At 39.0% G+C, this 26,162-nt stretch overlaps 1 protein-coding gene across 1 annotated transcript; it reads right to left on the minus strand.

The window, feature by feature from the left end:
- Positions 1-4,158: 4,158 nt before the first annotated feature.
- ACTC1 (actin alpha cardiac muscle 1) lies at positions 4,159-9,537 on the minus strand. The gene is made up of 7 exons (XM_027879268.1): positions 9,498-9,537; positions 8,762-8,910; positions 7,483-7,807; positions 6,677-6,838; positions 6,373-6,564; positions 4,839-5,020; positions 4,159-4,487 (listed from the first exon to the last, which is right to left on the minus strand). Exons 2-7 carry the CDS (start codon positions 8,888-8,890, stop codon positions 4,344-4,346), a joined length of 1,134 nt encoding a protein of 377 aa, XP_027735069.1. The 5' UTR covers positions 8,891-8,910; positions 9,498-9,537; the 3' UTR covers positions 4,159-4,343.
- Between the last annotated feature and the right edge of the window lie 16,625 nt (positions 9,538-26,162).

Genomic DNA, 26,162 nt, shown 5'->3' on the forward strand with positions numbered 1-26,162 from the left:
AGCTCTTCCTTACCGCCTTGCTACCTTCATCTTGTTTGGTACCTTCCCAGACTGATTATATCATTTACATGCCATGTAAATCTATGTCAATAAAGCTTTATGCTATTCCTCATCCACTTTTTTCTCTGTATGTACTTATATCTTCTGATAGAAAAATGTTTATAAAATACAATAATCTCCTCTATAAGACCATATTACCTTGTATTTGGTAGGCAACATATATTGTGTTTTGTGAATTCTGTCTTTGTGATGAGACATAAAATTACCACCAGGTATATTAACTTGTGCTAATGCCTGCTATATTAGTTTCATCAACATTATTCGCATGGAACAGTTTAATCATAAATAAATCCAGTCTTTAATTATATAGCAGCATAATTAAATTTTTCCAATTATTAACATTTCTGTATGGTGGCCTTTTAAGTTTCAGCAATCATAACCATCCTCAGGAGAAAAAGCAAAGGTAGTTGGTAGTATATTAACTGCCTGAATTGCTTCTTTCTGAAATGTAATGAGTGAGATTTACTAATCACTCAATTTTATAATTTATTTTTCTTTGTCTTGTGTCTTGATAATGACAGAGACTTCTGTCATAGCATGCTTCAGGGTTCAGCTGTTATTGGAAGCAAACATCAGTCTCTGCCTGAGCCTTATATACAATTTATCCAACCAGTAGGTTTTGTCTATTTGTTTCCTATAGTAGTGTTAATATTGTAGATTAATCTGTCACATACGTTTAGAGTCATCTAATGTTATAAATATAAACCCCTCTTATTCTCCATTTAAAAAATTATCCTTCTACAGAATTCAATTATTCAAGCTAAAAACTTTTATATTAGTGCTTTGCCTCAGGGTGACTTTTTTAAAGCTTTAGCTAAAATAGCCTTTTTAGAGACAATTAGTGCAAAGTAGACAACTCTATCAAATTTATGACCCTCCTACCAATGTTTTTTAAGGAAAAAGCATTAACAAGTGAATTCTGAATCTTCTCCGTATTTCCCTTTAAAAAAAAAAATCCATCTTTTTAAGCAGAATCACAGTATTTTCAGATCCTTAGCACATACTTTGTGTAGATATTACCACCAATGTGTTTTGATCATAATTCTCAATACTCCTCAAGTGCCATCATGCTTGTCCATCTACAAAGAAAGTTTTCTGTAATATCTGAGGGTCAGGCAACGGTGGTAATACCTCAGTGCCCTTCAGTCAAAAGCAGGAGTACTGGGCAGTGTTGTTCTGGAGACAATAAGATTTTGTCTCAGCTCTTACTGATGTATGTCTGTTTCTTAATACTATTTAGCTCTTCTTATTGAATAAAGCTTCTTTACGTAGCTTAAAAATCACGTCAGACTGACTTCCACAGAATTTCTTCCACTCCATTGTATGTACAGAACAATAAGGAGCTGCAAAGTCAAATAACAGGACACCCTTCAGTGTGGCAGACAGACCTTTTGCCATATATCCACACAGTTGTGTGTTGAATCTATAATCTGGCTAAACATTAAGTTTCCTTCTTCCATTGAAAGAGAATCTCATGAAAAGCAGTGAAGGTTAGCTGTGATCCTTTAGTTTTCAAATTTTTGCCAATGTCTTCATTACCTGAGGTGTTTCAGAGGTGAAGACTGATGATCTCAACTGGGTTTGGGTACCAGTGTTTTTTAATATACCTTTCTCAAGGAAATATTTGCAATAGTTTTACTGGCTATCATACAGGAGTTATGCAGCTATTTTCTGCACCCCATTCCACCATCTTCCTTTGCCACATAAAATGCCTTGTTGTAAAATGTAAACAGAGGGTAAAGTTTAACAGTGGTATCTCTTATCAGTGTTTTCAATCCTACCCTAAGTAACTTAACACTCAAATTCCTCTCAATCAAATTAGATCTAGTTTTAATTTTACTTCCATAGTTATCATAACTCCCACCCCATTGAATTACTAGTTTTCATTGCACTGAGTAGGAATATGTAATTTTCAATGGTGAAATGTGGATTATTGTATTAAAAATTAATACATCTGGAAAAATGCAGTAAGAAGAGAAAAATTATAAGCATTGTTACTTTTTAGTCCTGTCCTACCTATATGCAGCACATCACTATTTTGCACAATCCTTGCTGCTTATATCCATTTTCATAAATGGTGAATTAGAAACCACAAAATGTCTATGGAAGAAATTTTTTCCATCAGTCCTGCAATCAGTAGCTTCCTTCAATTCCCTCCTCATACCCACATGCTCAATAATGAATCCGTGATCAGAGCTGTGAATGTGGTACCAGCTGTTGCCTGCCATTCCTGACCTATCAGTCAGAGCCAGTCAAGTCAGGCATTCACTGGGCCTGACTTAGCATGCCCTTTGCATACTTGCTTAACATTTTAAGCTCCAATTAGTTGCAATTTATGTCCAGTATCACCCTATTAATTCACACTAATACATGAGATAACCTTTCTGCCCAGACAAATCTTTCAAATTAGCAAGAGAGACCAAGCAAAAAAAGTGTAATGGTTCTGAACAACAGTATGCCAAAGTCATTGGCAAACATCATTAAGTTTGAGCAATTAAATTTGTGTTATCCAAAAATCTGGAAAAGTTCCCACGTTTTCAAGATGTACAAAATTTCTCCACAGTGTGAACTTCAGTAATTCCCTTCCGTGGGAACCTTCTTGAGAACAGTGTAGGCTGTTGACCTGCCTTAACAGATTCAGAAGTAAATGAATTTGTATTTTATTGTGAAATGGCCTATTTGCAGCAACAATTCAGTAATAGCGTGTGCAGTGTGAGAATGAGTATTTCATATTTATATTTAAATTTTCATACCATTATAATTTCATTTTTATGTTTGCCTAAAATATTTCAATGTATGTTTAGACTGTAAAATGTTTAGGTTTTATTTATATTTGACAACTCCATCCAATTCCTCTGCCTAAACATAAAATATCAGAAATATTTGAGTATTTCAATTGCAAGTGGATGGTAGGCAATTACAATGGCACTGCACCCCAGTAAACTGTTTTCTAACAACAAGTAAATTGGAGATAAACACTAAACTCATCTTCCTGTATTAAAAGATTTCTATTTAACCACATCTAATGTCAATTTTGAATGCTTTTCAAGAAAATATGAGGTAAGAGGAACAGAAATTTTCCCTGCAAATGTATAAACTGCCTATTTTTTTTTTAAATTAGCATTGGAGTATAAAATCTTATCTTTTCGAACTGCTCCAATGACACTTGCCTAACTATGCACACAGTTTGATAAATGTTTCAATTGCTTTCCTAAATCAAACTTCCAATCTGTACATAGTTCAAACTATGACATGGACTAATTCCATTACTTTTATGAAAATGTCCTAGATCATTTTGTACCTCACCTTTTAGTTACTACTTTTTAGAAAAATTGAAGAGCCCACTCATAAAAAGTCACCATGAGGAACACAAAAGCCCATAGAAAGTATGCTGGTTATAATTTTCATATCTGGGTCAACTAGCAAGAAAGGATAGCATAGATTAAGGATTAGAAATTGCCTAACACATATGAATGATGATGTGAAAATAATTTTGATTATAACAATTGTATGTTTATGCAGCAAAAGTTTGATTCTTGTGCATTAGTAAAATAAAGACTTCTTTATCTCTGGCTTTGAAGAGATGGGGGAAGATGAGTAAGTTGTCAGTTTTAATTAATGTTTTGTCGTAAATATTGATAGCCCACAGACAACAATTGTATGACTCTTTAGGATTGAGCTAAATATTTATAAACCACATCCTAAATGTATTAATATAATTCTTTTACAGAAGCTTTGGATTTTAATAAATTAATATTAAAATGTCTAGGTTACAATAAATGCAACAGAAGAATCTTTCCGAACTGACTGAGTGAATATGAGAGGTTTTTTTTCACTTGTTCCACTTTCTGGGTCTACCCTCAAGGCTAGTTTTTCATAAGCCTTGATATATAATTCTCCTTTTGTTTCAAGTTTCAAAATTAAAATGATAAAATACACATTCTTACGAACAGAAAACCATGACCTAACACGCCTATATCAGTTAGGACACGGATGCAGTAAAAGCATTCACAGGTCTGGTGGGAGTTTCCAAATCTCAGGTTTTTAGTCTCTTCTTTTTGGTCAAAAAAATAATTAAAATAAAACAAAAGACAATAATTTGTAGGTTGCAAGTCCCAGATCTCATTTATTTATAAAGCAATAAATATTAGAAGCACAAATAAATTGCACGGGTGTGTAAACAAACTGTACAATGACTGAAGAGTTCGGGAAGGTTTGCCAGAAGACTCCAAGAAGCACATTGTCGTCATCCTGAGTGGGAAGTAAATTGAGGGGAAAAGTGCTTAGAAGCACTTGCGGTGTACAATGGATGGACCAGCTTCATCATACTCCTGTTTACTGATCCACATTTGCTGGAAGGTGGACAGAGATGCTAGAATGGAGCCACCAATCCAGACAGAGTACTTGCGTTCAGGTGGGGCAATGATCTAGGACAAAGAAAAGCAACAAAATCCTCATTTCTGAACAAAGTACCCAAATCATCAATGCTATAAAGCACAAGATATTTACTTAAGTAAGTAAAGAACTTTTCAATTATAACAGTATTATCTTCAGCAGCTGTTACAATACATGTAATGTTCCTTAAGAAAATATATAACTGCTTGGGTTTTTTAACACTTGCTTCTAACAAACATAATTATTCTGCTTGACTGGAATTTCTGCTCATTTGTCCAGTAGCTGTTGATCTTACTTTTGAGTTGTTCTTATATCCCAGTTTAATGATATGGACATTCTTCCATCTTTATCCACATTTCACAGTACAAAGTCAAACTCCTTACCTTGATCTTCATAGTGCTAGGAGCAAGAGCGGTGATTTCTTTCTGCATGCGATCAGCAATGCCAGGGTACATTGTTGTACCACCTGAGAGGACGTTGTTAGCATACAGGTCCTTACGAATATCAATATCACACTTCATGATACTGTTATAGGTAGTTTCATGGATACCAGCAGATTCCATACCTTGAGAAAAAATAAGACAGTAGGTCAGTAAATTATAAAAGAGGTCTTCACAAAAAGAAATCTTAGCATTTCTCTTCATCGTTAATATGAACTTCTGTGAACTTTTTGTTGTAAAATTATTTACTGATTATTAAGTATTCTAGAAAAATATAAGAAATAGAACTACAGAACTGACTTAGAAAATGAAAATTATTTGTTGGAAAAGGTAAGAATCGCAATGCATGTGTAAAGAAAAAGTACATAAAATATACAGTAGGAGAAGGAGTGGACACACAAGATAAACTAATTCAGTGTATGGCAATGGAAGAAGGTTGTATAGAAAAGAGAACATGAGTATCAGGTTATGTCAGCCTCACTAAAATCACTAGGTGAATATAGTAAAGAAAGAAATAAAATCAATGAGAACAGTTTAATTAGAACTAAAGAAGAAAATAGTAATTTCATTTCTTTTTCAGTCATCTCAGAATACAGTCTATTCTGTTTAGAAACATCAAGGCAAGACATAACTGTGACATGGAGTAAGATAATAGCACTTGTCAGTAAGGAAAAAGAAACAAGAAGCAAGTGTTTGTAGGTTGCATTCCAACTTATTAATTTTAACAGGTGCTTCCTGAAAGGGCTGACATTGGATCCACAGAGAGATGTCAGCTGATGAACAACTGCATGTAAAGCTCAGGACTTCAGAGTATAAACATTTGCTGTATCTGTCAGCTGCACACTCAAAGAGCAAAGCTTACCATCTTGACCATGGCAATGTTTAATTACAGTGCATATAAATATACACACACCTTTGTTCCATTTTCTTCCCCTCTCTGACACTTCATCATCCCTGGAGGTTTTTAAGCAGAGATTGGATGTGGCCCTTAGTGCCATGATATAGTAATTGGAGTTGGATCAGGGGTTGGACTTGATGATCTTGGAGGTCTTTTCCAACCCAATCTATTCTATGATTCTATGATTCTATGATTCATGGAGTCAGATACTGTTTGGATTGTAAACCTTACAAGTACAGCACTGAAACCTATTCTTGTCATCAACGACACAGAATTATAGAATGTCTTGTGTTGGAAAACACCCATAAAGATCCCTAATGATGATATACTAACTGTATGTTTTATCATTAAAAAAATGTGACCCTAAAACCTGATTTAAAACTTGCAACAAGAGCCCAGAGCTCAGCTAATTACCAGATGAGCCCACATCTTACAGGGGCCAAAGGATCTAAATAATTATTTATTTGTGTTTGACTCTGTGCTAAATTTAGAGAAGCAGGAAGAGGAGCAGGGCACCTTCTAAATCTTCTGATTCATTTATACCTCCTACAGAAAGGAGAATTTCCTGGGAACACTTACCAATAAAGGATGGCTGGAATAAGGTTTCAGGGCAGCGGAAACGCTCATTACCAATTGTGATCACTTGACCATCAGGCAATTCATAGCTCTTTTCCAGAGAGGAGGAAGAGGCAGCAGTGGCCATTTCATTCTCAAAGTCCAGTGCAACATAGCACAATTTCTCTTTGATATCACGAACAATCTCCCGTTCAGCTGCAGATATATGGGAATCAAATCAAGCTTCGGATAAACAAAATACTAGAGGCAAACAGGAGGCCAAGAGAGAATGAAGATTTTCACAGTAGGGAAAAGCTGAAGGACTGACCTGTTGTCACAAAGGAGTAGCCACGCTCCGTGAGGATCTTCATGAGGTAGTCAGTCAGATCCCTGCCAGCCAGATCCAGACGCATGATAGCATGAGGCAAAGCATAACCTTCATAAATAGGTACATTGTGGGTGACGCCATCACCAGAATCAAGAACAATACCTGGGAGAGAAATGTCAGAGAGCAGCTGGAATCACCTAGCAAATGCTTAGAACCCTTAGGCACAGTATGTAGCAACAAATATAGCAAAATACGGGATATTTCAGGCAACATGAAGGAGCATCATTCTATTTTAGTCATAAAGATCTTTCTGATTCCTTCTGCCTTTGCTTGCCTGCACGTTCCCGTTTGGTGTGAATTTCCCCACAAAACAGCTAATCCATACATATTTTAAGATAATCCATGTGAGCAGTCTTCCACCCCTACTACACTGAGCAGTAAGAATATTTGCAATACTCACTGCTTTGATCGAATAATGGACATCCTTTGACCCAGTTTAAACCCTTACCCTGGCGTAACACTTGTGTAACTGCAGTATCTCCACAGGAACATCTCATTTGTTCCACAACAAGCAGTGGCAGAGTCAGTTCCAGGGTACCTCTACAAAGGCAATGCACATTGTTCTTTCCACAGATTATTTTGTACTGGCCTTTCTGCCACTGCTAACATCAATTACAATAAACTAAAAATACATATTTTTCTGTAAAATTGAATGAGTTACAGTGTGCTTTCTTCCTTTTTGGCATGGGAAGGAAGAAGAGTTCCTGAAAGGAAATATCTAAGTAGTGTTTATTTGTTTATTTTACCTGTTGTACGGCCAGAGGCATACAGAGACAGGACAGCCTGGATTGCCACATACATAGCAGGTACATTGAAGGTCTCAAACATTATCTGGGTCATCTTTTCACGATTAGCTTTAGGGTTCAAGGGGGCTTCTGTGAGCAAAGTAGGGTGTTCCTCAGGGGCCACACGGAGTTCATTGTAGAAAGTGTGGTGCCAGATCTTTTCCATGTCATCCCAGTTGGTGATGATGCCGTGTTCAATCGGATATTTCAAAGTAAGGATACCTCTTTTGCTCTGAGCTTCATCACCCACATAGGAATCTTTTTGACCCATACCGACCATAACACCCTAAGAGAAGAAAATATGGGAAAGCATTATAGGAGGAAGACAAAGTCACAGTCATAGTTCTGCAACTACAGCGCAGAAAACTGACATTGTCAGGGGAGGTTTAGGTTGGATATGAGGAAAAGGTTTTTTACTCTGAGGTGGCTGGGCACTGGAACAGGCTCCCCAGGGAAGCACCAAGCCTGACAGAGTTCAAGAAGCATTTTCACAACACTCTCAGGCACATGGCGTGATTCTTTGGGGCTGTCCCATGCTGGGCCAGGAGCTGGACTGGGATGGTCCCTGTTGATCCCTTCCAACTCAATATATTCTATGATTCTAACTATGTTATTTTCAAGAAAGGTACAAACAGTCACATGACAAAAAAGTTGTTTTGGAAAAGAAATTAACATTATTAAAATAGTAAGTCAACAGAATTTGAGGTTTTCTCATAAAATATTTTTTCCTTCCATTAGATGAAAGGCTTTTTCTCCATTTTTTAATACACCTCTTATTTTCAATTGCTTCTTTCTGGTCCAAAATTTTGACTGAAAATAAATGCACAATATCATGAGCAGGAAAAGATACAAAGCGAGTTTGTAAAGAGGAAAATCAGGATTTTATGGAGGAAGATACTCCATATTAGTATGGAGCCTTAGCTGCAATTTGTCCATGATAAAATACAAATTGCAAATGTTTTAATTAAAACAAAAAAAAAAGGTGTTATGAAGTCTATGAACTTTTTACCATGCAAATTGTAGGAGAAAAAGGAGGTATGGGACAGTCAAACAGGGAAGTTGAGGGAAGCACTGGAGAGACCTGGAAATGTGTTGCTAGTACTATTGCAAAGATGAGCAGACGAAAGGTCAGGGTATTTAGGACAGGACAGAAGAACTAGGGAGGCAAGTGACAAGCGGAGGCGACACCTGGAGAGAGGGGGAAGGGTCTGTCTTGCCCCGATCCTGCCTCTGTATTTACCTGGTGCCTCGGGCGGCCGACGATGGACGGGAAAACGGCTCTGGGGGCATCGTCTCCGGCAAAGCCTGCCTTGACCAGCCCCGAGCCATTGTCGCACACCAGTGCGGTGGTCTCCTCGTCGTCACACATCTTTGGAAGAAAGCACAGACCTGGAAAACAGCATGGTGGCAGGTTCGGACCCCGGCGCTGCCGCGGGGCTTCGCAGAGCCCTCATCCCGGAGGGCATCACCGCCGGCGGCGGCACACGGATTGATGAGGAGGGAGCGGGAAATTTGACTCGTCTAGGGAGGATGCTGAATGGCTCAGTCACGCTCGTTGGCAGAGCTCTAAAAGAGGTCCGTCGACCACTTTCTTCTCCGGGCTTTAAAAGCCTCCTCAGCGTGCAGGACATTCAGATAGGGCGTCCTTAGCGGTACCCTCGGGCCGCACACAGAAACGGGAGGAAAAGCGTTTCAAATGGAAAAGATCTGTCCTGCCCAGAGCACTCCGGCGGCGGCGAAGCGTCACGCCCCGTCGGACCGCGGCGGCCGATGGTGCCGGGAACAGGGCGGGCGATGTCCCCGGCAGAAACAGCGTCGAGCGGGGAGCTGCACGGGCCGAGCCCCGCCTGCACCTGCACGACCGGCATCTGCCGCCCGGCGGTGCCTCCCATCCATCCCTCCCATATTTTCCATCCCGTCCCGTCCCGTCCCATCCAATCCCTCCGTGCCCGCCCCGCTGCTGTCGCGCTACTCACCAGACCGGCACCGGCGGCGGGGGGGCTGCGGAGGATACCCTAGGTGCTGGGTCGTCGGAGACACCCCAATTTATACCCCCCCGAAGGGCAGCGTCGGCGAGGGCCGCCGCGGGACGGGGCAGCCACCTTCTCCTTATTTGGTCGGCTCCGCGCCATTGAGCGGGCGCGCAGCCATGAATGGAGCCCGGCCGGCCCCGGCCGCCCGGCCCATGTAAGGCAGCGCGGGGCAGCGCGCCCCCGGCCCGCCGCATGGCCATATAGGGAGCCCCGCGCAGCCCCCGGGGGTCAGCGCCTCCGGGACCGCAGTGGGGAGGTGCCTCCCAGGCCGCCCTCCCTGCCGCTCCCGCAGCACGGGTCGGCTCCGGCCCCGTCCGGCGCCCTGAGGGGTCAGCGCCCGCCGGGTGTCGGGTCAGGTGCAGCCGGGAACGCAGCGCCTTAAACTCTTGATGGTCGGGCTTGGTGGAGAGTGCGAGGGAAGCCGCACGGGTGTTTTCTCCCTCGGCTTTTCATTTTTCCACCAAAAAAAAAAAGCCGTTCTAGCTCCTATTTAATCAACGAGGCATGAGGTTACTTCGGTGCCAACAACTGAGGTTCCTCTCCTGCATCGAGGCAGCAGATGTTGCCTGTATTGCCTTAGGAAAGAGCAGTGCACACTCAATTTCTTTTAAACTTTGATGAGCACATGCAGCAAAAATCATCCTTTTCTCTGCTTTTAGCTGACATCTATAGCACAAAATGGAATCTGCTCATTTATGTTAATATACGTATACCTAAACTCCCCATTTTTGCTCTTTTAATGCACAGTGGATCAGTAACAGATAGTGGTAGGTCTAGGGTGGAGGATGAGATATGGGAATAGCTTGGACAAAAACCAGCTATGGTATTAATGTAATGTGACAGTTGTTTTCCTGCTCAGTTGTTGAAACATCCACATTGATAATTTGTTCCAGCGGTGGAACCTACAAAATCCATGTGTCTTCAGGACTTTTTTTGTTGTTGTTAAAAATAGAATGACTGGAGAAGCATCCCTTGAGTGGGTTTGCCCTGGTATGTGAAGGCAGAGATTGTCAACTTGTGTCCCAGAGAAACTCAGTATAACACAGAGTACAGTGTCCTTCAGGAGCTCATCTTGTAAACTGCCCCGCATCTGCCTGTGACACGATGCAGGAAGAAGGGGGAAGAAATGAGGTTTGGGACAGAAGGGAATGGTGAGATGCACAGAAGGTGAAGAGGGGAACACTTAAATGGATCAACTGCTTAAACACAGGTCCAGTTTATTAGGTGCCATACAAGGGCTAGCATCACATGGCTATATACATTTCAAATTAGGTGGAAGGAAAGAGCCTGTGAATGCAACCCAAACTGCAGTCTGGGGGCTTTGAGGGGTGTTGGTGTAAGAGCAATCTTTGCACCGTGGTTGGGCTCTGACAAAGTGTGCGACAACTTGAAATCACCGACTATTTATTTCTAAACGTTATCCAAAGGGGGCGTCAGAGACCCTCAGACTTTTATTTGTTCTGAAATTGCAGGTAATGGAATCTGGTACTTTCTTTCTAGCACAATTAATGAGGTGGTTAGCTCCACCCCAATCCCAGTTTGTCTTGGGGTTGAGCCCAATTATGAGCACAACTCTGAAACAGATGGTAGCAACAAACTTTTTGGCCATTGATAGCTCCTGCTTTTCTTTAAATGCCTTGAGGAAAGAGAACCTGTTGCAGGTGAGACACTCTTTGTGTATAGAGTTGTGTATGTATATTTAATATATTAGTATATATAAATATATATGCACACATATATATTTTATATGCATGTATATATCTGGGTACATATATATATATGTATATATTGTTTGGGTTTTTTTTCCTTAGCTACCTAAGAAAGGCTGTGTAGGTATGTAAAATACGAAAGGTCAAAGCAGCAAAACATGGTGCTTCAGTATCTCTTCTCTGGACAAACTTTGCCTTTTTGTTTGCTTTGTATTGATGGAAAATTGACCAAAATCAAAAATAGTGTAATAAGAACCTCAAGCGAGTATATATTTATGTAAATCAGTTCGGCTCAGGTAACAGTTGGAAATATTTTGGTGAGAGTGCTGTTGCGTATTTATATAAAAATTCATATATATGCAAGGATTTATAACCATATCCACCCTGGCACAGAACACCATTTCAAAGGAAAAAATACTTTATTATATTCTGCTTTCAATTTTAAACAGTCAGCATATTTTACTCCATGGTAAGTTGCTATATATAATTTAAATCTGCTTCCTTTTTTTCCCTAGCACATCTTTTCTACAGAAACCATATATTGTGAGGGATTGGCTAGCTTCTCCAGCACTAGAGATTAGTTTACAGTGTTATCTCAGCTGTTCCTCCGTTCAGAGGTGTTGCAGTATTTACATAGAATCCCAGTGCTGATAGCTGCCTTGAATTCCTCCTCAATCAGACCCTCTCTGTCACATCCTACATTCCCTTTGGCTAGAGAGAGACAGACTGCTGACACTGAGGCAGAGCCAACCCACACGCAAAATCTAAAGGAAACAGTTTGTATTTTCTGATTTATTTTCTAACTAAATTTTTGCTTTCTCTACTATCTTCTCAAATTTTAAATTTCTAGTCCAGCAGGACTCATATCCAAGATCCTGATGCACTTGAGAACTCATCAATCCACACACCAACACACTCCCATATATTGCAAGGTCAAATGAAAAAGGCATCACACAATGTATGTAATTCCAAAATCGGATTTGCTTCATTGTAGCCATTTGAAAACTACCCAGGTAAAGTCACTCGCTTAGCCAAAATAATTTTGCTTTCTGCAATGAAGTGTTATTACAGCCTCAAATAAACCATATAAGAAAACAAAGAAGCAAAAACCTACTGAGGTATGTTATGCAATGTCATCTAGAGGAAAAACACTCTAGCATCTGACTGATCAGGGTCCTCACATGCTGTGTACATTTTTCATGACTTATCTATTGGGAGTGACCCCAGAGACAAAGGGAACATAAACAGTATAGGCTGTTGGGAAAGCAAATAGATCTGCAGTGGGTGTGATCTGCATGTACCCTAGAACAGTCTGAACACGCAGGAGCCTCAATGAAGCCTCAATGTGTTCAATTATTTATGTGAGAGCAAAATATATGTGTGTATATAGATATATATATGAGACACATGCACATAGGCAAAACTGGATGTGTTATTCAACCAACAAGACAGTATTGTGACTGCAGCCAAAATTAGAACATGAGTTCTTACCTCTGCATGGTAAAAATCTGAATTAAAAAAAATCACACTGTGATCTTAAGATGCCCAGAAATCTTCACGGCTAAAAAAACAAAAATAATTTTCCTATAGATGTCCCAATAAAACCAATAAATTTTTCATGATGCGCCAAAAGATTGCAGTATACCTTGACCTAGCACGCTTTAGAGCAGACGACTTCTCACTTAAAATCTGCTTTTTCTAAACCCAATGGATGTTGACATATAAAATCTGTCCTAGCACAGAGCCAAATGTTACCTCTATTAAGCCTCAGGCTTCCAATCTTTGGAAGAAATTTTACTTTTTCAAGAATAAGAAGCAAATGCCACTCTGACAGGTTTTCTTGTGTCTCATGACAGCTGTTTGGAGCTGTATGGGCTTTAGAAATATAAGTAGCATTGCAGCAGAGTCTTGCTGATGGGCAGGAGTCCTGATGAAATGAGAATGCCAAACATGCAATATGTGATGAAAAATCGCTGTCATGAAGGAGTCATATGTGGTTATCTATATCTATGTCTATATTTTCTATGTGTAGTTACAAACATGTGTGTGTATGCAGACATACAAAGAGAAGCCAGAAAAGACAGTTCTGCAGTCACCAGAAGTCTGAAATTAATCCCTGTGAAACTACTAAACTATTAGGTTTTGAACCTCACAAGTGAGAAATCTTTTACCTAGAGGAGAGTCTCCCAATTTAATAATCACGCTGTCTGGCAAACTTCTCCAGAGAATTCTTTGGGTGTTTCCCTTTCTTAGTTATGCCTCATTCACCCTAGTACTAACCCATGTTTCATAGTTAATACATTCCTTGTCTTCTCAGCATTTAAACCCTTCACATAGTTGCAGTCTGTTATCATCTCTCTATGTCCTTCCCTCACTCATGTACTGCTGCACATCTATAATTAACCTAAAACATCTTAAGTGTGCGCTGAAAGGGTAGAATCATGAGGTGCGCACTGGGAGTTAGAGATGCAGCTCAAACATCTTGTTATGAAGCTGAGAGAATTAGGCACAGACAGGGTAAATGGAGGTGAGTAGCAGTGAAAGAAATTTGTGCTTCTAAGTTTGTGGCTCTCCAGAAGTATTATTTGCCACATGTCACTTACAAAGAAAGGTTGAGACTCTCACTTCCATTATGACCCTTTTGCAGGGAAAAGAGAGCTCAGAGCACGCCAGGAGATTCTGTGTGTCTGCAAAGGAGGATCGTCTTACTTCAGAATGGCTGTGGATCTCTCACCAGCCAGAGTGTGACAGGCATAACAGGGTAGGACTCCAGCATTTCATGGTGTGAAGACCAGTCTACTCTGAAATAAAATGTAGCCTACAGGAACTGCTGCAATTTAGGTTCCTCAGGCTATTTTATGCACAGAGGGACAGGAGTAGCTCAAGAGGATAGAAATATGTCCAGAACACTTTGGCTGTTGCCAGCATGTATCTTGGTTGCCTGTCTGTGCAGTGTCTCTGAGAGATACCTGCCCTACATTAGAGCCAATGCGCAGTATTTCTATCAGTATTTATGAATCTCATTTTTACCATTGTTGGATTTTTTTCCATCTAGAAAACAGATCTGACCTAAACATCAGAAAAAACAGAATATGAAGAACAACTTGAAAAACAACTTTGTGTATGTTTGTTCAGTATCACACAATCATCATTTGGCTGCTAGTACAGTGTCAGTACATAACAATTCCAAAGGCAATGGCTAATTGCTAATTACCAGATGTACTAAAGGCAGTTTGACAATATCTTATATTAGGAATATTTCCAAAATCCATCAGTGCTAAAGGCTGAAATTTGTGACTATTTTTATTAAAATTATATTTCCTTCTTATATGTGACTGTAAAAGGCTCAAATTAGCATGATGGTCACCCTGGAAGTGTAAAGAAATGATATGGGACCTCAGTAGATATTTAGTTAGTATATACATTATGTAGACTAACACCTAGAAATTTAAAGATGACAAAGGAGAAGAGTGATAAAGAGAGAAAGAACACAACATAGACTCAAAAATCTGCAGCCAAAGGCACTTCCTTATCCTGATTTATGTCTCACTCCTCCTCCAAGCTCATGGCGCTCTTATTTTTTTGCCATAGATTCTGCACCTGTCATGTTCTCTAGAAAGGAATCTATGTATTGCTTTTCAAATTTAACATTTCACAAACTTCTACCAGACCAATGCCATGAGCAGATGTGGATCTGCTACCAGTGGTGTTGTTTCCAGCACACTGCTCTAACCTTTCTCCTGAGAGGAGCCCACAAGAAAGATGGAGAGGGACTTGTTACAAGAGTACGTAGTGACAGGACAAACTGAGAGTAGGTTTAAATTAGATATTAAGAAGAAATTCTTTACAGTGAAGGTGCTGAGGCACTGGAACAGGTTGCCCACAGAAGTTGTGGGTGGCCCATCCTTGGAAGTGTCACAGGCCAGGTTGGATGGGGATCTGAGAAACTTGGTCTAGTGAAAGATATCTCTGCCCATGGCAGGAGTATTGAAACTGGATGACCTTTAAGGTCCCTTCTAACGTAAGATATGCTATGATTCTATGAATCAGTGATTCAATAATTTGAAAAAAAAGGAACCTGAATCTGCCAGCTGCTGCAAAGTACAGTGTGAATTTCCAGTTTGTTTCTCAGCTGCCTTTTGTTTTCCAGAATCAGAGACAGATGCCTCATAATTACAAGAAAAACAACAATGAAGCAGTCTATTTTAATTGCACTCTTGCTAAGGAATTAACTTTTAACAAAGGAAACTATCAAATACTTGATCTTCTCTACATGAATTTGCTTGTACTCTTTGTTAAAGCTGCAGGAGCAACATTTCTTAATCTGCATAGACTAAGGTGAGAAGGAAGTATTGCTTTACATATAAGAAGCTAAGGTTCAGCAGAATGAAGTGACTTGACTGAAGTCACACTGGAAATTAGCAGTTTATGTAAGAAGGATTCCTACTTCTGAAGATCAATTCTGCCACAGAGTAAGTAGCACACCACTGAGTAAGACGCACACCATTGCTCTGAGATATGAGGACATAAGGCTTTCTGAATCTGTGGTGTACACAGAAAGAGTTTGCTTTGCCCCAATTGATAGCTATATCTTTCTGAAGAAATGTTGTATCACAAGACCGATGGATTCTACTAATGCTATTAGGAACACAAAGATATTTGATGAATCTTATAAAAATGTGATGGTTCCCACATGCAATTTTGCAAAGTTGTAAGATGATTTAGACAAAAACATCTCAATTATTAACAAAGGGTATAGCTGCACCACGATATATAAAGAAAACATTGCAGTAAGTGGATTCAAAAGCAGAACTGGAGGATGCCTATACTGGCTCGGAACTTTCTGGAAAAAATTATTTATCTTTCTAAAAAACAGAGGTTCTTCAAAATATGTTTTACCCCAGAAGTTTGCTACTCCATTTTTCCAAGAATGCTCTCATGTCAGCTCATTTAATTTTCTTATAGATTGAAACCCCCCACAAACTTACAGCATTATTTTGCAGAAAAGCACTATTGGAATTACAAAGAAAAAATTTTATTTGATAGAAACTATTTTTGTATAAACCTGTCCAGCATATCCTGCAGATAAGAGTTGTGGGCAGCAGCACTAGACATTTCCATTTAAAATACCTCTAAAGCATAGGTAAAATTTCTAGTTATTGTCATTCATCCTATAAAGAATTGTCAAAAAGGAACTACGCTAAACTTGGGAACGATAATTCATTGAGGGAGGGGGTTGAACCGTTACAAACCCCTGGAAAACTTCTGATCAAAAAGGTCAAAATTGAAAGGATGCATATTTAAGGAACAGGTAATCTACCTAAAATCCCAATAATTCAAGATTAGAGAAAGTACCAGATGGCATCAGTAAAATCTCATTGGCAAAAAGTTCATAATTTAAGTCAACTGGGGAAAATGTTGCTGAAAATACAGTTTTAATCTGTTGCCTTAAGCATAGTAGATGTTCAGGGAAAGAAAAAGGTCAATTCAATGGTTCATAAAGCAATTATTTCCCCATAAAATATTTTCCAAAATAATACACACAATATAACCAAAGGCAGTCACCACATTAAAAATCTAGATGTCTTCCTACTTTGCAAAACAGTATCAAAACTAACAGGCCACAAGGTTGCCCTCAGAGGAATTGCTCTCATGATAAGCCATTGTTTCTCAGTGAGAAATGTCTTGGATAAACCAAGATATTGGATATACATTTGACATGACATGCAGAAAACTGCAAATATAGCATACTGACTTTCAAAATGAGATAAAATGGCCCTAAGACAAGGAACTCAGTAAAAAAGAACAGTTACTTGCTGAGGTTTCCAAGTCATCTCTCATATTACAGGTGGAACTGACACACCTATGCCAATTCTCCAGATTCTTGCAGAGTGACAAGCAATTAAGAATTAAGTACTGCAGTATCTCCAGCCTACCTTCAATTTAGCACAGTATCTGTGTTTTTCGAAAGTAGCAATTAAAATCTATGATGCTTTAAAAGAATTACATAATTTTAAAGGTAAAGGCCTTAAATATAGAATCTCTTGTGAAACGTAAATTATGTCTAAGGTTTTGGAAACTGAAAAGGAAGCTCATCTGCACCATTTCCTTTTTATATCATTCATGGTCAAGCTGGTTCCCAGTGAAGGCCCTATGACAACTCAAGTGAAAATCGTCAAAATGGCTGCTGTAAGAATTAAACTATTGCACTCAGAATGCGGGAAGTTCCAAGTACTCAAGTGCAAGAAAAATGAATTAAGTACAGCAAGTTCAGAAGCATGATATGTTTGAGAGAAACTCCTTGGAAGAAAGTTTAAGGAGTTAATACAAACCACACCAAAAATCTTAGTAAACTCTTATTGACTTTATAGGCTTTGGAATAAGCCCAAGATGAGTTGTCTGTGTGTATTGCTTTCCTATCAAATTAAGAAGGAGACAATAGCTATTTATGGTTAAATAAAAGACATAAATGCACAAGGATAAATAAATGTTTATTTGGTAGAACTATAACTAGCATATTTACTCTGACCATGAATTATGAATCATTTTGCACCCTACAAACCTGTTTATATGTTGTCTTCAAAGGATAATGTAGGAGTTCAAACCCCAGCAGGAAGTGGATTAGTCATATTGAACCAAATGACTGAAATGTTATTTTGTTGACTCAATTTCTATAACACCACGGAGTAGGTGAATTTCCATACAAGTATAAAATAAATTCAAGATTAAATAAATAATAGGATGAATGCTGAAAATATCTTGTCTAAGTATGTTTTGAAAATTGAAACAGTTGGCCTGGAAGCATATAAACTAAGTGAGGCCTTAAAGCCTGAACATTAGGAGAAAAAGCTAGAATATGCACTGTAATTACAGTCTTGGGCTAGCTAACAACCCGCCTCTGTCCTAAAGTCAGTAGTTTTCTAGCTCTTTAAAGGTCTTCCAGTTTCGTGTAATGAAGATGTTCATGCTTCTTAGTGGATTTTAAACCCCTAGTATTCCTGTGAGGTTTCTATACATAAGACAATGAAGTACAGATTACAACTAATAAAGAGGAAATTTTTGATGAATCTGAAAAACCGCTTCAGTAGTCCTCAAATTTTCCACTTATCGCTCCATTCTACTGTATGTTGGGGCATGCAGTTTTACAGATGTCAATATGAAGAAACTGCTTTGCTTAGCCATATATTCGAAGCTGATCTGCTTGAAAGCCGTAGAAAGATCTACTGGTTTCAGCAGTTATAGCCATCTGAATCCACAGAGGAGTGAGATTCTGAATTCAGTTATTAACAAAAAGGAAATTAAATACTGGAAGTCTTACCTTCAGGAAAGTTATCTCTGCAGTATTCAAATGAAAAGAAAAAATACAGTCTTGAATGCAGAAACACAAGGGGGTTGAAAATCACAGCTCAGCATAAATTCTTGGTTTACCTCCTGGAACTGTTAGGAAAATGCAGTTAGATACAAAAATGTCACTGCTGCCAAAACAACCAATATGATGTCATAAAAGGTTAATTACTTAACCTGGAAAAAAAAATCATGTGGAATAAGTGAACTCTAAATGGAAAAATAAAAGAAGAAAAGACCTTAGTTCTACCTAGCACCATAGACAGTTGAGTTACAGAAAATAATGTAGATGTACAAAGAAGGGTCAATGTAAGGTAAATATGTCTGCAAGCAAATTTTTAATAAAGCTAAACATGAGGTTATTGCTTTTGAATGCTCATGAGTTTGAATGGACTTTAATTTGTAGTACAAATTCATTTTAATTATATTTATAGTTACAGGAGGTTTATTGTACTTTATTCCCTTTTTTTCCAACATTGTTTTTGGAGGACTGCTTATTTAAGGACAAATTGCCTGCCTGCTCTGGAGTGGGTGGGAAAAGAAAAAAAAAATGAGGGAGGGAAATGGAATTTGCTCGCTTTCTCTTTCTCTCTTCTCTTTGACCACTTGGGCTGTTGCCAAGAGGGTTAGCAGGGCACAATCCTTTCTTGGGGCCCCAGCTGCCACCTCTGCCATTCCCACTGAGACCAGACCCACTGCCCGGACCATTGGATCACCACTGTTCCACATTGGAGCGGAGGGAACCCTCACAGTGCTGGCAGCAAAGCAGCCTGGGGTTGCCACCTCCCCAGCCACTGCTGCCAGGGAGAGAACGACAGTGAAACCAACCACTGTCACTGTCGATGCCCACACTGGGAAACCCTGCCAGTGCTGGGACCACTGAATTGCCGTCACCTGCAGCCCAGCCCAGCCCGGCAAAACACCGTGCCGGAGTCACCACGTGGCAGAGGGCAGAGAACAAAAGGTCCCAGACTGACACTGCTGCTACAGTCAAAACCTGAATTTGACCGGGTGACATTGAGTGGGCAGTTTAATAGTATAAGTCCTTGTGAACAACACAGTTTTCCTAGGTTTTTGCTTTTGCCACTGTTTCCCATTGTTTCTTTAGTTTAGCTGGGCAGAGTGGGGTGGTTGGTGGGGAGAACCCTCCCTGTTTTTTCCCCTTTATCCCCAGGGGACCACCTGACATAGTGAATTCCCATTTTTTGTGGGTAAGCTGTTTTCCTCTGTATCTTTGTGGTGCTCCTATTTCCTTGTTAGTAAACTGTTATTTTTCACTTACACCTTCTGGCATTCTGTCTCTCTATATTAGTGGGGAATAAAAGAGGAGGGAGTTCATTTTATTGGAGTTCCCACCCCAATATTTGTCTTTAAACTGAGACAATAGCATATTTATACTTCAGGCTCCATGAATTATTTATTTGTCATGCATCATTACTCTTATAAGAAATTATAGAACTACAAAAATAGCTCTTGTCTAGTAATGGCCTCTAGATACATTTTGGGAGATTCTAGTTATTTTCCTGTTTTTCTGTCATTAAAGAACACAAGAGAATTGATAAAGAAGTAAGAGCAGCAGTGTTACTCATCCTAAAGTACCTGCCATCATTCAGAATAAAGCCCATCTAGAATTACACACTAATAATTCAGAGCTAAATGGTTTCTAATACTACCACAGACCTGCTTAAGAAGTTCTGCCAGAATAAAGTTAAAATAAGTTTTGTTATATCTTTAATAATGAAATAATTGTGGCTTGGTTTAGAACATAAAAGGAATTCTTTCTAACCTAGTAGCACACTTGTTTATGAGCTTGTGTACAGACTTGTAAATGGATTTCATTGTTTACATTAAAAGAATGGGTAAAAAACACACAGGAAAGGAAACACAAAAATGGAGAAGAGAAAAATTAATGAAGAGGAATTTTTGTTTCGACTAACTCTACTGCTGTGTTAAATATTCTGGAGCTGTAACAAAAACTCCATCCTTTCTCAAGTATGGAAAAATAACAACAAACTAAGAACACTTATAGAAGTCAAGTGCTCTTTGGAAGAAGTGTGTTTGAGGCTACCAATGCTTGTTTTAGGAATATTTAGACCAGTGGTTTCCAAGTGGGAGGTAAGGACCCAAGGGAGTGCACAAGACAATTCATTGGGGTGCAGGAGGAAAATTATTTTTTTTCACCATTAATAGATAAAATTATAACATTCTTAAATAGTGTTTATTTTGTCTTTATCTCATTCACTTTTAAATTTTGTCTTTTTGTATGTTTCATAATGTACAGAATGTACATAATCACACATAAGTTGTACTTTAATAATTATACATAGATTGGATGTGCGTGTTCTAACATTTTTTGCTGATAGGTGTGTGCAATCAAAAAAGTTTGGAGACCACCAGTCTAGGACACTTATTGCTGAAGGTCCATTCCTACAAGGATATAATGAACAGTAGGATACAGTCAAAAATCTGAGCAAGGATGGCTGAACAAGTAAACTTAGTAGCATAAGGTTTAACAGACTGTGATCCAAAACACAAGACAATAAAAAACCAAAACACAACAACAAAAAACCAAAACACTACAGCCCCTTAAGACATACTCAGCACAAGGAATTCCACAGTTGTTATGTCAGGCATAAAAGCAACTTTATGAATACAAAAGGAAATTCATCAAAGTAGGTAAAGGGGAAGGTAGAAAACATAATGAAGGAAAATAAAATCAATTAATGAAACCCCAAATTAAAAAAATATCAAAAATCTTACCAGGAGAAAAAAGAAGATGCAAATTACAATGAACTAAACAAAAAAGCAACAAAAACAGGAAAAAAAAATAGAGGAAAGAGTTAAGGAGAATAAAGATGGATAATTAGATTAAGATTGAAAGGAAGCAAGGAATAATGGAGGCTTTTCTGGCAGACATTCATATCTGTCTTGATTGCTTAGCTCCAAAACTCATTGGAATACAAAAGGATTTGAGCAATCACCTACTACTTTTTAATTTGAGAGAGGTGGGGAGGGAAGAACAAATTAGGTGCTCACAGAGATCACTTAACATTCTAACTCACAGTGTATCTCTAACAAATCCCTCTGGGACTTGGCGTCTCAGACACAGCCTGGGCACAGCAGGTACCCTGTGGTACCAACTGGTTATGTAATAGAGGTGAAATGAAGAGCTAACCAACTAATGCTCCAGTACTCCCAGAATGGGGCTGCTAGGCTTAAGCAGTAACTAAAAGACACTTGTACGTTTCAGAGTCCATTTTACCAGCTACTACAATCACTGTTGGAAGTCACACAATAACATTTATGATTGAGAAGGTCATCTAATTATAACATTGATTTCAGAAAATGTATTTCCAAGCAGAACGAAAAGTTACCAAAGCAGCTTTCAATAAAAAACCTGATTTTTCAGAAATTTATTTCGATTCTGTTTGATTATTGTGGAGCTATAAAAGAGAGAAAAAAGAGAAACTATCCAAATAATTCTGTTTGTGTTGAATAAGTTAAAAAAAAATACACCTTCATTCCAGCATTTAAAAGCTTCCATACAGGGAGTCCATCACATGAACCACATTCTAATTTTAGGATTTGAGCTTGGGTGCATTTATTTCTCTCATTTTCCGTATCCAGAACAGATACTGTGCCCAATCTAAATCTCATATTTACACCTTTTTATATTAACATGAATGTCGGATGAATGTTTAATGTCTAAGTTTTATCTGTCTGCTCTGCCCTAGAAGAATTTGCAGCTCCCAAGTTCAGCATTAATACACAGGGGAAGTTAAATGTTTCAGAGAACGGAATCAGCAAAAAACTCCCAGTGAATCACCTCAGTCAGCACTGTATTTTCTCTGATCCTATCCTCTAAAATATTAAACTTCTCCTGTGTATCATCACCCAGTTCTTCAAGCATAAGATGATGCTTGAAGATTGAGGCTAAATGAGGACAAGGATATTTCTGAAATAGCATTGATCTTCAAAGCTTAGATGATCTTTCTTACCAGTCTAGATTCACAGCATGAAACTGCTTTATAAGGACTCAGAAATCACAGAATCACAGAATGATTGAATATGCTGAGTTGGAAGGGACCTACAAGGATCATCGAGTCCAGCTCCTGGTCCTGCACAGGACACCCCAAGGATCATATCATGTGCCTGAGAACATTGTCCAAATGTTTCTTGAAGTCTGTCAGGCTTGGTGCTGTGACCCTGCAGAGCCTGTTCCAGTGTCCAACCACCCTCTGGGTGAAGGACCTTTTTCCTCATATCCAACCTAAAAACGCATCAGTTACGGCCAACTTTATTTTACAATGGCTTTTTAATTACGGTAGCTTATTGGTAAATAGCATATGTAATCCTCTTCTGTTCTTACTGTGGTAGAAATACATATTGCTACTTTGCAAAACCAAGTTCAAGGCAGTTCTAGGCAGAAGCTATTACAGGAATAATTATGGATAGATATACACAGGATTGAATCTCTCACTATATGCTGATGATTAGGTATGTCCTCAAAAAGAGGAAATGACAGATGTTTTGGGGCTATTTCTCTATCTATGCTTTCCCTTCAGTGCTTTAAGAAGTAACTGCTCTATATAAGTTCTGTAAACTGGCCTTGGACACGGTTCTCTAAGCTGTAGGCTAGAGAAGATGGACTCTCCAGTTTCCTCAGGGATTTCTACTGTGCCCTTCTTCACCACAGAGTTTCCCAAGGGTCCTGCAGAACAAGATAATACATTAATATCCACATATGAAAAGCTCTGGAATAGATTTGATTGTAATTAAATTCCAAAATATCACACTCAGAGAACATCCCTTACTACCCAGGATGATACCAAGACCCCTACTGAAGAAAATATATGCAATCATTTAATTTCCATTTAATCCGCAACTGTAAGAGAAACATTTCTGACTTTGGGTGCTTGACTTTGCAAGCATGGTATACTTTCACTGAACTGTCTTTGCACAAAGGTTTCAGGAGGATAAAAAAGGAAGCTGAAATTCAGATGTGACATCATATAGCAACATAGTGTATTTTCCCCAGTAAGGCTGGTGTCTTTACGTTCACAGGAGTAATAGGTTTCCACAAGCATGCTGGAGATAAATATCATTCCTGAGTGCATTGATTTTCTTCAAGTCTTTCAGCAATGTCTCATCAGCCCTCCAATCTCATTCTTAACCTACTCACATTCAAGTCCAGCTCCTCAATATAGCCTTGTCTGGCTGCTCTATCCTCCCATTTTCAATCCTCTATATTTAATTAGATTTTGACCTTAAGTTGAAAGCCTGAGAAATGCATACATGTCTACCTTCTCCAAGTATATGTTATCATTACTCATTTTCAAATTTTATTGTATATTTTAGGAGACCAACCTCTGGGTTGTTAAGGTTTCTGTGACATGCTCAAGAGAAATTCACACAGTTAAAAGCTAAGAAAACTTTGTTTAGGATTAACAGAGTAAACTATGAAATCCAGCAGCATACAGCTGAATGCTTTCCTGATGCAGAGCTGTCTCCATTGACTAACACAGGAGCTTGCCATTGCATGCATTCTAAGTGTGTTGCCTCCCCAAACATGTGCCCTTCAGCAACACTTCACTTAATTCATCAAGTCCTATTAAACCAGTGAGAGGAGAAAGGAATCCATAGAGGGCACACAAGGCTATGCCTATGGGCCAGCCAAGAAACACCAGCACAATTAGGCAAAATAATCCCCACACTAAGCAACTGAAGTCTACCATCTGAAACCAGTGACATGGAAAAGAAGGGTTAATTTTGACTGCAAGTGGATGTAGGGATATGTAGATAGAACTTCCTTTTTAAGAAGCCAAAGAATCTCTTTTTTTAGCATAGCTCTACAGAGATAAGTTTCATGATAAAATATGACTCTAGATGAAGAACAGAATTAAGGTTTGGAATATAATACATTTAAAATATAATGCATTAAGCACATCCCAAGAACGAGACTATGGCTCTTCCACAAAGCTGCAGAATTTCTCAGGCTGTCAGCATTGAATATTCTCTGGCTTAATGAGCAATGGGTTGTGCACAACTAGTACCAGGTTAATTGAGTTTACATATCTGCTCGTTCTTTTCATTATCACCTACTCCCTGTGATAAGCTTTCAGACTATGTGCTTTTTTTAACAGATCCATCAAGCCTATTATCCACCAAGACTATTAACAGTTATGTCCCCAATGACTGAGATGTGTTGTGAGTTGTCAGAGCATTTTATTTCTGCCTTGCTTATTCTTTCAGCAGTCCAGAAAATTGCAGATATATTTATACATATGAAAACACCACACGATCCAAAACACAACCTGGCATTTTTGGATGATTTTATGAGATGTCCAACAGTGAAATAAACCAAGAAAAATGATGCAATGGAAAGAGAAATTGATCATATCTAAAACACTGAAACATTTCTCAATCTTTCATTTTTAATAATTTATAATTGAGATTTCATGGTAAAAATACAAACTGCTCAGGAAATTCTTTTAAAATTAGAACCCATGAGTTTACTCTGTGTGCTGTTGGTTATCAGATGACTGTTGTTAACTAGATAGATATATAAATTATGATTAAAATCAAGAAAGAAGAAAGGGAAACAAAAGTTAGGGTAGCAAAAAGCAGCATTACTCAGCCTAATGAGAGATCACTGTGAGTGGCACAGTATTATTGAGTTAAACAGGTTGCTCTAATTCAGCCTTACTTTTACAGCACAACTCTGTCTTTTAAAATTATCAGATTTTCTCCACCAGGCACCAACCAAAGCAGGAAGGACCTGCAAGATACGTGTTGGATCCAGCAATGAGACTTGGTTGTTGCAGTATTGGTCTTTGTTCGTTGAAGTGGTGGTTGTAGTCCTGTCAAGTAGTTGCAGTCCAGATTCACTGAGGTGGTGGAAGCCTTGAAGCCTTGGGTGATGGGGGAAGCCCCAAAACTCAGAGTTATTTATGCTCAGTTTCAGGTGGGAACACCTCAGCTATCTCCCTTGGGCTGGAGAGTTTTACACTGGATGATGTAATACTGTGAGTCACAGGGCACTTCAGGAGTCTTCAATGACTTCTAAGATGTTGCAGCTGTCTCTTACATCAGTGGAGCTGAGCCCATTATGGTCCATTATGGCTCAAAGATGGATATCTTCAGGTTAAGCATGAATGTTCCAGGGAGTTATCACAGCTGATTCATCTGTGTAAGGAAAAAGAAACACTACCCCACATCAGAATTTGCTTCTTCCCTTATCTTGTTTAACACCCAGCTTGTAGCCTGAGGTGTGGGATGTGCACACCTTCAGCCCCTGGCCTGGGTGGCCACTCTGCTCATTGTTAGCACAACACACTGCTGATTGAGCCATCAGCACCAATAGTCCAGTCTCTTACAGCACCTGTGCATCAGTGCAGGGGGTTGAATGTTTGAGTTATTAATCACTAGCCACTCCCTGGGCAGATGGAGCTCGTTAGCCCGTAAGGCAATCCATCTACGTCCTGAGGACCTCGCTGCCACCGTCCAAGCGTGCTTGGCCCCGGCAGATGAACCTCAGGATTAAAGGGTGGGCTCA

The sequence above is a fragment of the Empidonax traillii genome, unplaced genomic scaffold, assembly GCF_003031625.1.
Source record: "Empidonax traillii isolate 1590-97213 ecotype Southwest subspecies unplaced genomic scaffold, ASM303162v1 scaffold53:size2875158, whole genome shotgun sequence".
Classification (NCBI taxonomy): Eukaryota; Metazoa; Chordata; class Aves; order Passeriformes; family Tyrannidae; genus Empidonax; species Empidonax traillii.

Excerpts from the sequence above, each read along its gene's own strand:
- ACTC1 (XM_027879268.1), bottom strand. The coding sequence starts at position 8,890 with ATGTGTGACGACGAGGAGACCACCGCACTGGTGTGCGACAATGGCTCG. Across the intron at positions 6,839-7,482 it reads TGCCTCTGGCCGTACAACAG|GTATTGTTCTTGATTCTGGT; the intron begins GTAAAATAAACA and ends TTTCTCTCCCAG. Across the intron at positions 5,021-6,372 it reads ATTCCAGCCATCCTTTATTG|GTATGGAATCTGCTGGTATC; the intron begins GTAAGTGTTCCC and ends TTTTTTCTCAAG.